The sequence below is a fragment of the Lipophrys pholis genome, assembly GCF_963383615.2.
Source record: "Lipophrys pholis genome assembly, chromosome: 13".
NCBI lineage: Eukaryota > Metazoa > Chordata > Actinopteri > Blenniiformes > Blenniidae > Lipophrys > Lipophrys pholis.
The window spans coordinates 28,381,942-28,399,237 of NC_137632.1; the positions used below are offsets into that span (position 1 = coordinate 28,381,942).

At 45.1% G+C, this 17,296-nt stretch overlaps 1 protein-coding gene across 1 annotated transcript in view; it reads left to right on the forward strand.

The window, feature by feature from the left end:
- Positions 1 to 1,603: 1,603 nt before the first annotated feature.
- pde1a (phosphodiesterase 1A, calmodulin-dependent) overlaps positions 1,604 to 17,296 on the forward strand; it is a gene marked incomplete at both ends in the record, with an annotated part of 40,971 nt that continues 25,278 nt past the window's right edge. The window contains one exon of the mRNA XM_080478236.1: positions 1,604 to 2,031. Coding sequence (XP_080334362.1) covers positions 1,604 to 2,031 — 428 coding nt within the window. The remainder of the gene's footprint in view (positions 2,032 to 17,296) is intronic.

Here is a 17,296-nt window from a genome sequence, read left to right on the forward strand (position 1 = left end):
CTAAAGACTGAATCCTGATCACTCCACCAGCAAACCGAGGCTCCGCTCCAACCCTCACTTTCTGAATATTTTCCCAAACCGTGTGCGGCTGCAGCCAACGTGCTGCTGAACGTTCACTCATTTCAGCCAAATCCCAGAGTTCATCTCATCGTTTGGATTTAAAGTTGAATTATTCTTCATCTGAGTGAAGAAAGAGACTTAGATGTGGTTAAATTGATGTTTGTAAGCTGTTCAGTTTTGTATTTTGAGTTTAATGTAATGAAACCGGCTTCATGTGGCCCAGGTCTGCATTAAGGAGCACCATTTAAAAAATAGAAAGAAATAGATTTATTTCAATTATATTTCTATTGCGCCAAACTTTTCTATGACATTATTGACATTAGTACTTTATCGGTTGTATTAAGTAAATAAAAAAGTCAACTATATTATATTTACTGGCAGGTATTACATCATTGGTTGTTCCAGGGACGTTATTAGGAAATAAGACTTCTGGAACTACTTTTGAATCCAGATTTTAATCCGGTTTCGTTAATGATTCTGCTGTTTTCTCTGTGAAATTACAAGATTTCTTTTCAATGATTCTGCTCATGATATTCATGTGTCGGTGGTGTTGAGGGGTGAACCTCATCAATAATGTCCTGGCGGGGCGCCGATCCATCTAATAATCTGTCCATCTCTTTGATCCACTGGCTGCAATGAGCAACACGGCCTGAGGGGGGCGCTCACCGCACTCCTAAAGGACTGTGTGCTGGTGCCACTTGAGTGGAGAGAATCTGTGACTCTCATTTTCAGGAACATTACATCATCATTGTCTAAAAACCACACACACACACACACACACACACACACACACACACACACACACACACACACACACACACACACACACACACACACACACACACACACACACACACACACACACACACACACACACACACACACCTTTGTGTTGGCGCAGCGTGCGAGTGTAAAGTTATGTGTGTTTGAATTGGTGAGAGAAGATGAGGAGGAGGAGGAAGAGGAGGGAGGTCTGTCAACTGCAGGATTCCATCACTCTTGGCAACCGTTGTTGAGTTACCACGGTAACGCTCTCCTTTGTCCTCCTCCATCACTCCTCTCTCTCTCTCTCTCTCTCTCTCTCTCTCTCTCTCCATCCCGTCTCCTCTGCTGGTTGAGCAGGATGGTTTCAGCTGCCGCAGTGTCGGAGCGCAGCGCCGAGCTCAGGGTCGGCTGAGTTCTCTGTTTTTGGTTTACACTCTCTCGTGACCTTTAACCCCCACGCCGCTCAGGTCGGACGCCGCGGCTCGGGATTGGCCGGGCCCGTCAGGTGACATCACAGGAAGTTGGATGAAGTTTGGTGGAACAACTCGAGCGCCGCCGGACTGCGATTGATGTTTTCACGACTCAGTCGTCCCGAGAGTCGTCCGGACGGCGCAAACTCTGCTCTGTGAGCACCTCCACCGCCGGCCGAGTCCAGATGAACGAGGAGGCGCAGGAGCCACAGCTGCAGGAGGAGGAGGAGGAGGAGGAGGAGGAGGTGCAGCAACAGGAGGGAGAGAAGGTGCGGCTGCAGGAAGAGCTTGTTCTGCAGCACTGTGAGATGCAACAGGAGGTAGAGGAGATGCATGAAGGAGAGGAGCTGCTGCAGCCGCAGGAGCAGGAGGAGGCGCAGCAACAGGAGAGCATGCACCAGGAGGAGGAGGTGCAGCAACAATTTGAGGAGGTGAATGGAGACGAGGTGCAGGAGGAGGAGGAGGAGGAGGAGCGGGTGAGAGCCGAGGAGACGTATCCAGAAGAGGAGGTGCAGCGAAGTGAGGTGGAGGAGGAGGAGGAGGAGCAGCAGAACGAGGAGGAGGAGGAGATGTCACGGGCTGAGGACGAGCAGACGGAGGAGCAGCAGCAGACTGAGCAGCAGCACAAACAGAAGGAGGAACAGGAGGAGGCGCAACAGACTGAGGAGACGCAGGACTTTGAGGACGCTCTGGAGCAGAACCAAAACAACCAGGTCCTGATCCGACTGAGAGAGATGTGAGTACACACACACACACACACACACACACACACACACACACACACACACACACACACACACACTGATGTGATGTTTCACGCGATGATGTAATAGTTCTGATGATGAGAGGTGATCATGTCGTGTGATGGACAGAAAACGAGTGTGTGTGTGTGTGTGTGTGTGTGTGTGTGCCATCAGATGTTTTCTCGCTGCATCGCCACATCTGTGTGAATTTGATGCTACGGCAGCAGATTTAATGGAAAAAAAAGAAAAGAGAGAGAGAGAGAGAGAGAGAGAGAGAGAGAGAGAGAGAGAGAGAGAGAGAGAGAGAGAGAGAGAGAGAGAAATCAAGCGTGCTTTTTTTGTTCTTCATTGTTGCCATGGTTACGGCTGGAGCGTTGCGATGCAGCAAAACTCTCTTCAGAGACGGCCGAGCGGCTCGGCAGCGAGACGGAGGGAACGAGAGAGAAAAACACATCGCGTCTGATTTAACGTCCCGTCGTCTCTTCAGTTTATCGTCTGCAGCCTGAAAGCTCTTCGATTGGAACCGTCGCCGCTCCATCACAATGTTTCTCACTCCATTAATTCCTCCTCTGACAATGTGCAGTAATCAGCCATATCATTATGGCCACTGGCAGGTCAGAGACTGATGACATCACGGCTCCTGTTGGGCGGGAAGTCAAGAGTTTCTCCTCAAAGTTGACGCTCGAAGCAGAAAAATGGACGAGCTCTGGTGAGGAAACGGTGAGGACGTGTCAGAAAGGCTCGAAGGGAAGAGAGGCGGTGATGGACGCCGTCATGGATGCAGGTTTAGAGTGAAGTCTGATCCACCAGACGAGCTCCTGGAGCTCAAGCTGCTGGTTGTGATAGAAAACGGTCAGGAAAGACTGAAACTCAGTGAGCAGCTGCAGCTGGTTGACCACCAGGGGGCACAACAACTGGTCTGAACTGGACCTCAGGGGTTTGTAGGTTTCCACCAAGACCCCACCAACATCTTGGTTTTGGCCCCATAAAGTCTTGATCTTGTCTGGGACTTGGGCCGCTCGGGTCCTGGTCTTGTCTTGGTCTTGTTTTGAAAACACGGCACCAAGATGCATTCTGGGACGAGGGTGAGGGGGTGTGGCAGTGTGAGGCCTTGGGAATCGTTGCTAACGTGTTCCTGTGTCATGCGGCTCCTCCACGCTGCTTCAGACCAGGTCCACAGCTTCAGGGGAGCAGGATTCACCGTCGGCCTGGAGCAGCTTCCAGGACTGGCAGCAGGTGTTTCATTGACCTTCAGCGTCAGACCTCAGATCTAAAGCCACCTGAGCATCTGTGGGATGTGCAGGACAGTTCAGTGTGTAGTGGAGCCTTTAGGTCCTGGGAGTTACCAGGTAGAGGATCAAACGTCTTGGTACTTGGTAATATTAGGCAGCTGGTCTTAATGTTCTGGCTGATTGTGTGTGTTTATCACTCAGATCGTCTGAAGATTTGGAGCTAAATTGAACTAAAACATCATTTTTATTCACACAATTCTGAGAAAACTTGGAAATTATGAATCAAGCATGCAAACATTTGGATTTAAATGTCCTCTGTGTTTTCTCCTGAGGATTGTTCCTGTTTTTGTTCTTATAAATAATTCTTTCTTGTTGGATCTCATAATTTTGACCCCTAGTTATGAATTATACAGCACATAAAAAAAAAAACAGAAGAAAAATAAAGAAGAACTGGAGGCTTGCTGTGTTCTAGTTCTATGACTTTTTGCTATAATGAGTCTCAAATGAGGTTTTTCTTTCCCATTAGGTCCCTGCAGAGCTTTATGACGACTCCTTCATTAGATTTGTGTGTGTTGGAGCAGGAAGCGGCAGGAAACAAGCCGGAGAACAGCTCAACCACAGCAGGGCTGAAGAACTGTTTTATACCAGGTGAAACCAGCAGCTTAGCGCTTCAGACAGGTGCACCAGGACAGGAACGGGATCTTTGGATCCCTTAGGATCCTCTTTGTACCGGGGGGAGGAATCTCATTCATGCTCATGGAGAACATGCAACTGGAGTCACTTTGAGAGCGTCTCAACGACTCCAGACAGAACCGGAGGACTCAAATGCACGACGAAGTAGTCGTCGTAAAAAACTTTGATTTGACAAAATCCAGAAACCTGGCCGACGTGACGTAACGACACAATCTGAAGGTTCCGGTAAGAAACCAGAAGAACAAGAGAAGTTCGACTGTGACTCCAGTCAACTGACGAAAACAAATCCTTGCTCGGCAGGAGGGTTCCTACTCCGAGAAGAAGCATGTGTTACTCACAGGCCACGCCCCTCGGAGCAGAGGGGGAACTATCTAACTGCACAGCTTATCACAGGTGCATCACGTAACTCCGCCCTCTGACATGTTAAGGAGCTGCTCACACAGTAACGATGTTACATCCCAAACATGATTAAAAGATGACAGATAGTCATTAGTGAGCCGGATCATGTGTGTGCAGCAGCGCCGGAGCTTCGGCCCGGAGCTTCGGCCCGGACGGTCGGCACTGCCTTCATCTCAACATCACCTGGGGAACCAATAGTTGATTAACGTTTGGAGATTTGGGGGAAACTGGCCCATAAGTGTAGGAACAGGGGGTCTGTAGGGGGTTTGTAGGGGGTCTGTAGGGGGTCTGTAGGGGGTCTGTAGGGGGTCTGACTGAAACCATAAGATGCTTTACAGGATCACGTGGAACCCTACATGTCTGTGACTGGTGTGCGTGTGTGTTGCATCATGGGTAACTCCGTCCTCACAGGAGGAGGAATAAATAGAGGAAAACAGACCTCTGGTTGTGCTGCATCGATTTCTGCTACACATTTTCGACCTGTCCCCGGTGACGATCCTGAGCTTCCAGCCTTTTGGCAGCAGTTTGTGTTTGTTCCTTCCCTGTTTCAACACCCCCCCCCCATCCCCAATCCCCCCCCCCCCCCCCCCAAATGAAAAACGAGCCAGGCATCCTCTCGCTGTCAGACCTCACCGACTCTTCCCTCACCTCCTGGGGTAAACACGTCCTCCACGAGCTGCCTTCATTTCCCTCCCGGTCGCAGGTCTCATCAATTATGATCAATATCGGCGTGTTCACGGTCACTTTACTGTCGATCTGGACGGATTCTTTCTGTTCCAGGGATCAGATTGTTCCATTTACATGAACGCTGAGCAAAGTAATCAGATTGTTGCTTGAACAAAATCATCCCATTCCATCAGTGGATCTATCCCATAATGCTCTGCGTTGTGGTGTTTGGGGCTTTTCCCGGAAACCCGTCAGGATTAAAAGTGGATTTGTTCACTCCAGACTCTCTTAGCTTCTTATGATCTTGATTAAATCAGTACTTATTGTGAACCTCACCACTGTTGAAAGTTTGAACTGTTCCTTTATATGTTTGAGAACACAGACAGTAACAGCCGTGTACGCAAAAGTACTAATCCGATGTGCCATTTATGTGAATTCTGATCGGATCAAAAATATTGTTGTGGTATTCATGAGCAGTACTGTTATCAAGACGATCGTGAGATCACATTTTCAAGGTCTTGGTCTTGACTCTGTCTCGGCACCTTAAAGTCTTGGTCTTTTCTTGGTCTTGGCACCTTAAAGTCTTGGTCTTGGTCTTGTCTCGGTCTTGTCTTGGTCTTTTCTTGGTCTTGTCTCGGTCTTGTCTTGGTCTTTTCTTGGCCTTGTCTCGGTCTTGTCTCGGTCTTGTCTTGGTCTTTTCTTGGCCTTGTCTCGGTCTTGTCTCGGTCTTGTCTTGGTCTTTTCTTGGTCTTGGCACCTTAAAGTCTTGGTCTTGACAAGATCTTGACTACAACACTAATCATAAACAGTCTTGCACCACCTGATCCGATCAATCATCTTTTCAATGGGTTAGCTTGGATCTGACCAGGTAGACGTGTTTGGAATCGGTTCAGCTGGTATCTCGCTTCAGTCCTTCTTAAAGTATCGGGCTGATGGCGTCAGTCCCACCTGACTTTGGGTAAAAGGCTGGCTACATCCTGGACTGGTCGTCAGCCCATTACCATTCAAACACAGAGACACAAAGTCACCGATTGGCCTTATGAGCATGTTTTTAAATTATGGGAGAAAACCTTAGTCCCCAAAGAAAACCCAAACATCCATGGATTGAACATGAAAACTCAATTTAGTACTTTTGCTGAGTGATGAGAATTCCAGCCACTAAACCAGCAGATCAACTGTACCAGCAGAGAAACCCAGAAACGTGTCAGTCCATGTCTGCTGTATTTGGCTGCATTGAATCAGCGTGACCATGAACAGGTGGCGACGCTGCAGATTGACCGGCTCATTAGTTAAATTTGAAATGTTGATTAAGACGATGACAAAGCCCGATGGTGGACGTTTGAAATGCCTTTTTTTTATTTTTTTATTTCTTTAAAGCACTTCTGTTGTTTTCCAACTGTAAAACAAAACAAAACAGAAAAACAGTTGTTGTGGAAGGAGATGTCGTACAAACACACATGGCCGGACTGCTGGGCGGCCAACTGGTGTCTTCTGTGTCTGACGTGCTAAAAAATCAATGGTGGAAATATCTAATTTTGTATTAGTAACTTTGATCCGTTTTGGTTGTAGTAAAGTATCTGCAATCGTAAAAATAGAAGTACTGTAAAAAAGTAAAGTAAATAGTAATAGATAAAGTAAACATGTTTAGAAGTACAAGAAATCTTCAACAGCTCCACATTTTGAGAAACTCAAGCTACAGAAACTCAAAACAAAAAGACTGAAAGTCTAGTTATTGCCTCACTCGGACACTAGGGGGCAGTGTTTCAATCGATCCACACTCATTTCTCCCAGAGAAGATATCATCGAAGCTAATATTAGCACACCTGGCTAATAAGCGATATCGGGAATGGAAAACGTTCAACTATAAAGAACAATAAAAATATTTCTTTATCGTGAATAAAGTATTTTTAGGGGATTAAAACTGAATTATTTACTTTATCAGTTTTAACACACTGACAGTCCATGGGGATGTTTATGTTTTCTTGCCCATTAATAAAGCACTTTCAGGTAATTTGTTGCTATAGCAACACAACTTTTCACAGTGCTGTGGTTGTAACTGATTCTAACGAGTAACTAAGTTACAGTGACAGAATCTTCAACGAGCAGTTAAACAGCTGCTGCTGCTGTCGTTTGTTTTGTCCTCGGACGTATTAAACCACGTGAACAAGGTCAGAGCTTCTGAATCACGTTGCATGTTTCTACATTTGCATAAACTCCTCCCGATATTTCATATTCCTGAAAGAAGACGTTAAAACGCTGTCATCTATGTGTCTCGATCAGCTTCAAAAAGTCTGTCAATGCAAGATTACGTAATTTTTTATTTGCCAAAAATGAAATCGGGCCCTTTGAGTTAAAAATTTGTGGCAGGACATTTGATTCAGTTTTATGTGGCACAGCTCACACTCCAATCGTTTCAAGTTGCCTCACGATCGTTGGAAACAACAAGAGAGAATCCTACAAGAACAAGCGTAGGTGAGAGTGGAGAAACCAGAACTAATCTTCTAACCGGCAGGAACCTCCGGCAGCAGCAGCAGACCGTGGAGAACATCAGCAAAAAGACAAAAGAAGAATGAAAAGCTGCACACGTGGGATTATTCCCATTAGAGTCACGCGCAGCGGTCGATACGTCTTGGCAGCTCCTCTGGTTCTTCTTAACCGGCTCCGATTGCTCCAGCATCTTGTATCAGTCAGGAACTGGCAGCAGAGCAAAACAATGACGGAGAAAAAAAATGTCCCAGCAGAAGTTGGTGTGTTGGTTGAAAAAGGCTGACGCCAAGACAAGTGTTCACTTTTTGCCAGATCCTGTAATAAACATTGGCAAGTGAGCGTGTTCCCTGTCAGCAGTGATTCAATGAGAGAGAGAAACGCTGGAGGTGTCAAGAAAAATAAAGCTTGGACACACTGGTGGCCGGCGACTAACCTGAAGAGACCGACGCAGGAGGCTTCAGAGCAACTCTGTTATCGGGAGCGAACACAGTGCAAGGTTTGTTAGGTATTTTATTAGAGCCTCCGTCTGCTCGCCGGGGAAAGAAAGTGTTAGAGTATCCCGGCTGAGCTCTTTATTACCGTCTGATTGGTGAGTAAATCAACTGTTGAGGCATGCAAACACTTGGTGCTTGTGTGTGCAGGAGCTGCGAGCGCCCGAGGCCACTCCTGTGTAAAAAACAAACAAAAAGAAAAGACCAGGGATAATGGCCGCGTGCCTCTGAGCTCCGGCGCTGGCGGCAGCCTCTGACCTGCAAACCTGCGAGGCCAAGCCAAGAAGAGAATCTCCAAACAGAAAGAGACGTCGGTGCTGCAGGAGTAAACAACGAGCCAGGAGTCCATTGACTTCTGCAAATAGTCTGTCTAGACTCCGGACCGTGGTGTTCGGCAGCCAGCCGTCCAGACGCCATTTGGACGGTCAACTTTAGGAAAAGACGGACGAAAAAATACCAGACGTGTTGCTGAAAGTCTCTAAGATATGTTTATTAGGGCCGTCACTATTTGTCTAATTTTGCCTGAATTCATCTTTTTTCACCAAAATATAGCGAAAATATCAAGACTTCCTGTTTGTATTACGTCCAGTAAGGAGCAACGTGATTGGTCAGTTGATACCATGTGGTCCATACGTTTTGAAAGGCGGCCTATGATTGGTTCGTGATTCTCTGACTCATCCTGATGCGTTCTAATGCTGAAGCAGAGAGCAGGAATGTGGAGGAATTTGGAGGAATTTGGAGGAATTTGGGGGAATTTGGGGGAATTTGGAGGAATTTGGAGGAATTTAGGAGAATTTTCTTTCCAAAATGTTGAGAAATTCTATCTGCAGAATATCTATAGATCTATGATCGATCTAATTTTTCATTTTCAAAATGTTGACACACGTTTAGATAACTGAACATCGTTCATGATTTTCATTGAAGAATAAAATATTCTTTCTTTGAAAATGTTGATTTTGATCGAAGTATTGACGATCATGTTTGTTCCCTCTCCAGTTTAATTCAGTGTGACTGTGACGTTCTAAAGTCTTTGGACGGAGCTATAGGAGGCCTGCAGAGAACAAATAAGATCTAATGTTCTATTAAAAACTAATAAGAGGAGAATAGAAACTATTTCACAGTTCAGAGTCTCCAGCAGCTCAGGTTAGGGTGCAGAGAGAAGCAACATGGAACTACAGGGGGAATGTAGTGAAGTTTGGAGTGAGGTGAGACAGGGACAGGTACAGGGACAGGGACAGGTAAAGGGACAGGGACAGGGACAGGGACAGGGACAGGTAAAGGTAAAGGGACATGGACAGGGACAGGGACAGGTAAAGGGACAGGTAAAGGGACAGGGACAGGGACAGGGACAGGTGGAAACCATCACCAATGAAAAGAAGCCGTTACCTTAAAAGAAAAAAAGAAAACTTTTTATCAAATCAAGATAAGATATAGAATTCCTCAGAAAAAATGTCAATGAGAAAAGGAACTATATTATTGTTAAGAAGCAAAGTCCAGGTAGTTTTTAGTATTCCAGAATGCACCATTTAAAGTCTGTCTTTATCTATTATCTTTTGATAGACACAGCGTAGTAATGTACAAATTAAAACCCAACTCTAAAATCGCCTGGACTGAAACCGGAAATACAACTAAAGTTTTCCGTGTTCACTTGAACTTGTCGTCGTGGAAACAAGGAATTCACCTCGACCTCGATAGAATCAACGTCTCCCAGATTTGATCGGCAGCCAGTCCCGTTAAAACACTTCGGGTTGAAACTCGTTCAAGACTTGATCGACTTTTTAATCGTCACTCTAATTCTGTGTCCCGTTAGTTACCTTAAGATGAAGTTACTTTACTGCTAAATAGCAGCCGTGTCACTCTGCAGTAATATTAGTTTGGTGAACGGTGGTTTGTTGTGTCGTCGTTTGTGGTTTGATCTGCTGAAGTGGAACTTTGATGCTGAAACACAGAGAACATATGGTAACACCCGTTCACCGTCTCGCCTGGTTCCTGGGTTCCTCTGGTCTGGACTTTAACTAGAGTTCTACACATAAACCTGTCGGTCTGTGTTTTCTGTGGTGGGATCAATGGTCGTCTTGCTGTTTGACCGATCAGCACTCTGTCGGCCGCTCCGCGCCGCAGCAGCTTTATTTGTCTGATATTCCCCCTGTCAGCCGCGACCTTGCCGAGTCCCGCCCCCGCTGAGTTACGGGAGCCGGGCCGGTTCTTTAATGAGACGAGCTTGGTGACGGAGCCTCCCGTGTTGACATTCACTCCACCTGCGGGCGAGCGGCGCCGGCGGCGCCGGCGGCTGCAATTACAACTTTTCCTGAATGTTAATTGGTGATTTGAGCGTTAACCCGCCAAGTATCACTCCAATTAATGGAGGAGCGGCGTCCACACGCGTTCACCGACAAGTAAATCACATGATCCGCTCGACTCCCCCATCTCCTCGTGTGTGTGTGTGTGTGTGTGTGTGTGTGTGTGTGTGTGTGTGTGTGTGTGTCTGGTGATTGTGGCTGGAGCCACTAAGTGCCTTCTTGTGGCTTTATTTTTATCTGGATTGGCCGAATTAATTCTCCCTGACAGATGTAAACCTCTGATGAACCAGGGATCAACACACGGCGAAGGTCTGTGTGTTCGGAGGGAAAACAAATAAATGTAGAGGGTTTTTTTTCTTCTTCTTCTTCTTCTTCTTCTTCTTCTTTTGTCGTCCTCCCTTGTTCCCGTGGTAACAGCAGAGCATTTTGATGCCGCAGACTCTCCTCCGAGGAGCGACGCACACACAGAATAGCTTGTTTTTTTTGTTTGTTTCTTCATTTTTACATACCGCGCAGAAAATTTCAGTGATCACATTGTTTTTTTGTTTTTTTTTGGTTAGATTTAATATTTTCATTGGTAAGATTTTGGTAAGATGCCAGATTTTGATAGGAATCCCATCCAAAGTGGAGCAGAAAGATGGAAAATAGGCTCCGGAGAGGTAATCAAACGGCTTCTTGAAGCGTAAAATTGAGCAGAAATCAGCAGCAGAGGTTGAGGTACTCCACTGAAATGAAAGTTTAAGACGCCTCGAAATAAAAAAAAAAAAAACACCTCCACAGTTTTTATCTAGTGTCTGAAGGATAATCCTTCATTTATCTCTTAAGAAATAGTCAGATTATTGTCAGTAATTCAGTGTTTTCTACATTAAATATCCTTGTTTTTCCTGTCCAACATGTGAGAGTCTGATGAGTCTTCCTGGACGTGTCCTCGTCCTTCAGCCAATAAAAATCACTCGTTTGAATTGTAAGCCCCGCCCCCAATGGTGATTGTACTTCAAATAATTTCTTTGATTATTACTTAAAATAGATTGTCTATTTGAAATGTCAAACTAAATTTATTAACATGTTTTAAGACAATCACTCTTTTGAATGTTTTTCCTCAAAACTAATAGAAATCAAATTTAAGTTGGGAACAAGTCTGCTCTCATTTCAGTATTTCTTTTAAGTGGATATAGAATTTATACTGAAAATCCGCCCGTCGTGGCGTCCAGATGTCGCCGCTGCTGCTACAGGTGAACCGTTAGCTCAAGGCTAAGTAGCAGCTAATGATAAACAATACTCACCGAGGCTCGTTTCCAAAACATTTCAACTGAAGACGCAGCGCTTTTGCAAAAACCAACCCTGGATTCAGCGCGCGGCGCCACTCCAGGGTGCCGTCGCTTGTTTTTTGTACTGAAATGTGCAGGACTTTTTACTGCGGCCGTGGTGTTCATGCGCAGTAGCAGCGCTGGAGAGGAGTTGCGTTTTCCTCGTTTCCACGGAGACGGAGCATTTTCAAAAAGTTTCACCTTGGGCGCAGTTTTTGAAAAGTTGCGTCTTTAGAGGTTTCCGAGCAACATTGTCGTGTAAATGGACACGCAAAATAAAAAGTTTTCCGTTTTCACGGAGCCTTAGCTCGAGGCTAAGTGGAAGGTAATGGTGGAATTGTAAAACGGGGCAAGAATACTGGAGTAATGTGCGATAAATTCCTACAGACGTTTCAAAATAGGTTTTCCCAACACATTTCCAACAACTAGATTATTGTTAGAAACAATGCTGAAGCTGCCAGACAATTTCCATGTTGTAGCGTTAGCTTTTGATTAGCATTATGGCGTTAATTAGGAATGGTTTAAACAAAAACATTGAAATACTGACAGAGTATACATCAATAACTTTCATATATCCTACATGTAACACACCTATTGTCAAACTGGGGAGTGTGTTGTTTGGTTTTTGCACATAAACAAACAAAGAAACAAACAAAGAAACTTAAATAAATAAATAAATCATTATATTGTGATTATTTTCATTGTAATTTGTTCTCTTTCACTACATATCATACATTTAGCTTCTGGTGTTATTTCTTTCTTTCTTCCCTCAAAAAGGGGAATATTTCTACCTGAGACATACGAGCCAATGAAAGTGAAGAATTGTTTAGTAGAACTCAATAGATATATGTCGTCCAGATATCACTCCACTGGGTTTTTATGCAGCGTTTTTTGTGTCCTGCCGCATGAAAATGTGCCGAAATGAGCAAAACAGGAGCTTGAGAGCGAAGCCGGCGAGTGAAGACGGTTTATTAAAGAGTGAGGTTTCATGTCTGCGCTCGTTGTTTTGCAGCAGAATCGAACCGGGAGCCATCAAACGGCGTGATGGTGGAGTCTCTGAGAGGCCGGCGTGCACACCGCAGGGGTTTGCTTTATTATCAAACCGTCTTTAATGGCGGTTCAGCTGTTTCTTCAGGTCAGGACGCCGGGCCGCCACGTGGGCGGTTCAGATGGAGTTAACCATTAAAAAAAAAGAAAACAACAACAACAACAACAAAAAAACCGACCACACTAAACGCTCCCCGCGGTGGCGCGTCACAAACAGAGCCGGATAAAGGCTCATTTCACAAACTCAGCAGGAACGAGAAGGTCAGAATAAAACAAGACGAGGAGGAGAAGCAGAAGGGAAGTTCACCAGGAAACATGCAGGTGACCGAGCGGTGACTCATTCTGCACAAACTGTCCGTCCTCACCTGCCGCCGCCGCCGCCGCCACCGCCGCCGCTGCCGCATGCAACACAATGCAGGAACAGGAAGCGGTGGTAATTCAGCCTCTACGCAGGCCGGCGTGCAATTACCATCCCTCCACGAAATAACAGGTTCCTGCAGTCACGTTCCAGAGCCGAGACGTGTCAGAGCCGCGGTTCGCTGTCGGGCTTCCGTTCGACAGCTGCCGCCGGCTAATTTAGGACTAAATGAGGCGTTCAGATAACCGTCGTTTACTTGTGGGGTTTCTATCTGCGGTAAAGACCGGCTCCGCGGGGGGCTTTTAGCTTCTCTTTGCCCCCCCCCCGTCCTCCACTAACAGCCGCGCATCGTGTCACCGCCTTTCCTTTGTTATCAGAGGAATAACGGCAAATGGAATGAATGATTCCCTCTGGTCTCGACCTTATTTCAACCTGATGAAGGAGGAGTAATGAAGCCGCGACCCTTCACTTCGCCACAAATTGGATTAGCACGTTTAATGAAGGAGAAAAATATGGAAATTACCATTAAGACTCGTTAGCACCACAAATGTACCACAATTTCCTTCTTAAATACAGTAAATCCTCTAGCTCCTCGGACTGGGAAGGCTGACGACACCAAACATGTACTTCCTTTCCTAATAACTACAAATGACTATAAGAAACAACAAAATCACCACAAATGAGTCATAAAAGAGCAAATTTAATGACACAAAACAAATTCAAAATGCTTTTGATTCACTTTAAAAAGATACCAAATCAGTGAAATATTAAACTTTAAAGGACAAAAAACACATGCAAAACATCAGTGAGAAGAAATTACACAAGCAATTATACATAGTATAATGTGCTGTGAAATGTTTTTAGTACTCAACAATAGAACAATAAAAATCTAGTAATGTTAATAATAAGGAGAATTAAAGAACACAAGCCACAATGTAGGAAATGGACATGAGTCACGTTGACCAAACTGTCATAAAATTACTGTAAAAAGACACAAAGCGACAGATAAAAATATTCTTGTTGATGTACTTGAGAAATATTTCACATACTTTATCTTTGATCGAGCCAGATTGTTCTTAGTTTAAACTACTTACTTGTTTTACTTTAGATCATCTGTATAAACTGGAGTGTATATCGTGTAAAGAGTATTACAGTAATATTGTGTATCTTCACTCTGGAGCCTGGGAGCACCAGGGGCTCATGGATATTGTAGTTGTTTTGAAATACTGAATGAAAAGATATCAAGATAGTTTCTTTGTTGTGTGTATTTGAAAGTATTCGCTCATATTATTGACATGATTCACGTTTCGAAGATGTTAAAAACAAATGACAGTGTCTTGTATTTTTCAACAAATACGTTTGACTTCAAAACTAAATGTATTCATGTCGTTTTTATTGTTGATTTCACAGATTCAATAAAGTAAAATGTACTTCTCTTCTGGTTTATTTTTCTCATTGCAATACAAACACACCAAAAGGACACGAAATGAGTAGAAAGTAACGCAAAACTCTGTCTCCTGAGGGACGCAGCGTCTCGGAATGAGACAAAAACACAAAACGAGGCGTTTTCACTGGAAACGTTGCCTCATCGACTCGCCATGAGAGAAAATCTCCACCGAGCAGACGTCGACTCTGCGTCACCCTCAAGTCCAATCCTTTCCCCCAGAAAGACATTTGTCACCACGCAGTCCTATTTAGAGCCTCTCCTCATTAATTTGTCCTCCGCCGTGGTGCAGATGTTTGCAGCCGCTGGCAGAGTCTCTCTGGACGATCTGTCTCCGCTCGGCTTCACTCCCACTGCGGGAGGAGAAATCAACCCACTGTGGCTCCGGCTTCACACCGCCACGGAATGAACAAACACCGACAGGCGCATTCTTCTGCTGCAGACGGCAAAGATACAACAAATAAACTCTGTGTCCCCTCTGGATTCAGAGCTTTTGACAAGTCTGATAGAAAGACGCGCTCTTATACCGATACCGATACCGATACCGATACCGATACCGATACCAGTCTCAGGCATCGGGTCCGATACTGCATGAAGTACGAAGGTACGCGGGAGAGGACGAGCGACGTCTGCGGTTTGGAGATTCTTCAAAATTGATGACGACAAGAATAAAACAGAGTGTAAACTAGAGCTACACTCGGTAGAGCGCATGACTTCGCCAACGCCTCATTGGTTTGCGGGACCGAGTTAGCATCTCTAGCATGATAGCTGTTAGCGCATATCGATGCTAACGAGCCTGTCAGTGTGAAACACTGCGCAGGGAGCGTCTCCATGGCAACAGGCACTGATCTCCTTTGATCTCCTCCATGAGGCGCCTCTCATCTGCTTCGTATGGAAATTTTTGTTTTGCAGTTTTTTGGGAATTATTCCGAACCTGTTCCCCGTTAACATCCCCAAATCTAATCAGTTGGTCCTCAGATGATGACAAATCATCCCTGAAGATTTGATGTAATTCAGGTTAATAGTTTTTAAAACTTTGTCAAAATACATATATGTATAGCAATAAATGAATGAATAAATAAAAACATGACCACAAATACATGAAAACATTACCTTCTCCACCATCTTTCGTTGGCGAAGGTAATTATGTTCTGACCCTAAATCTCAATGGGAGGAAAAAGATCGTACAACACAAGCAACTTCATCACCAGCAACTTCATCACCAGCAACTTCATTACCAGCAACTTCATTACCAGAGACATTTGGACCAGCAGAGTTAGCCCGATGTCAATCATTAGTTAAACTGCTCAGCACGCAGCTCCGAGCCGTGCTACATGCTAAATGCTACATGCTAAATGCTACATGCTAAATGCTACATGCTAAATGCTACAGAGTTTTGGGGCTCACACGCCAGCGGCTGTGCGGAGGCGGTTCCTGGCAACGCGTATCCTTCGTTTGTGTGTGGCGTAGAAACTAGGCACAACATTTTGAGGACATCGGTGACCGACAGGTTAAAGGGATTGGAAGGTTGCAGGTTTGATTCCCACTGCAGAAAGATCCCCACTGCGGCTCCCTGAGTATGACCCTCGACCCCCGTCGGTAGAAATAGGTTTGGTCACTACAGGAAATGGAATTTCACCCTAAGGCGGTTAAAAAACTACGATCAGTTAGTGAATCGGAATCAGCAAGTAGCAAAAGGTTATTCCTCATACTTGTACTCGTTATTTAAGAAAGTGCAGTGGGTGCATCTCTGCTGCAAACATTCTTTTTGGAGTAACTTTGAGCCGAAGCGGTGAGCTGGAGGCGGTGAGTCCAGTGTCAGGCGTCGTGCCCCGAGGAGGCAGACATGCAGTGAATACAGTCAAAGAGAAGGTGAGCAGGAGGTCTCATCCCTTCTTCAGGTCTTTGAAACAGGATTTCTTTCTTTCTTCTTCCTAAACTCCGCCTGTTTACTCGAAGAGCTTATCCAGCCTCCCATTACTTCACATGTCAGTTATTTCTTGTTTTACCACTGTTCGGGGGATAATAAGATTCGGAGCCACAGCTCCCATTATTCGGAGGCTTTGAGGGATATAAACAGGAATTATAACATCTCTGTGGAGTCGCTTAATTAACTTGAGCTCCTCTGTTTCCTTCCACTGTGGCAAATTAAAAGTATGCTGAATTGGCTATTAGCACTTCCTCACTGTAACGCACCCCTGATTCTACCGCTCTACTGCTGGAATACTGTGGAAACTCAGTTATTAAGACTTCAGACGCCGTCGTCCAGAACAGTACGACCACTGACAGGTGGAGGGAGTGACGAGGCGGCCGGACGTATCAGGCAGGAAATTAAAGTTGAGTGAGGAGCAGTGAAACGGACGAGCGTAACGATCTGAGCGTCTTTGACATCGACTGCGTCTCCGAACCTGCGGATCTCGTCCAGTATTTATTCGGAAACAGCCACTAACGTCTCAACATCTAACTGGTCTGTCCTCATATGATGATAAATCATCTGTAAAGATTTCGTCCAATTCGTCTTTGGAGTTTTTGCGAAAAGTTGGTAAAATACATCCGTACAAATCAATAAATAAATACACACAGGCAGAAACAAAAACACATGAAGCAGAGAACAATGAGCGCTAAACATCAACACTGCGACAACACGGACATTCGAGTGGACAAAATAAAAAATAAAACTCCCAAGTTGGACTGTCAAAATAAAACTACCAAGTCCAGGAGAATATAAACTGAGTCATGACACCACGGAGGAACCTTTGTTCTAATGGACTCTACTGAGCATGTGCAGAAGATCTAGTTCCTACGGCTGTGGTGCCAACATGCAAAGTCGCAGC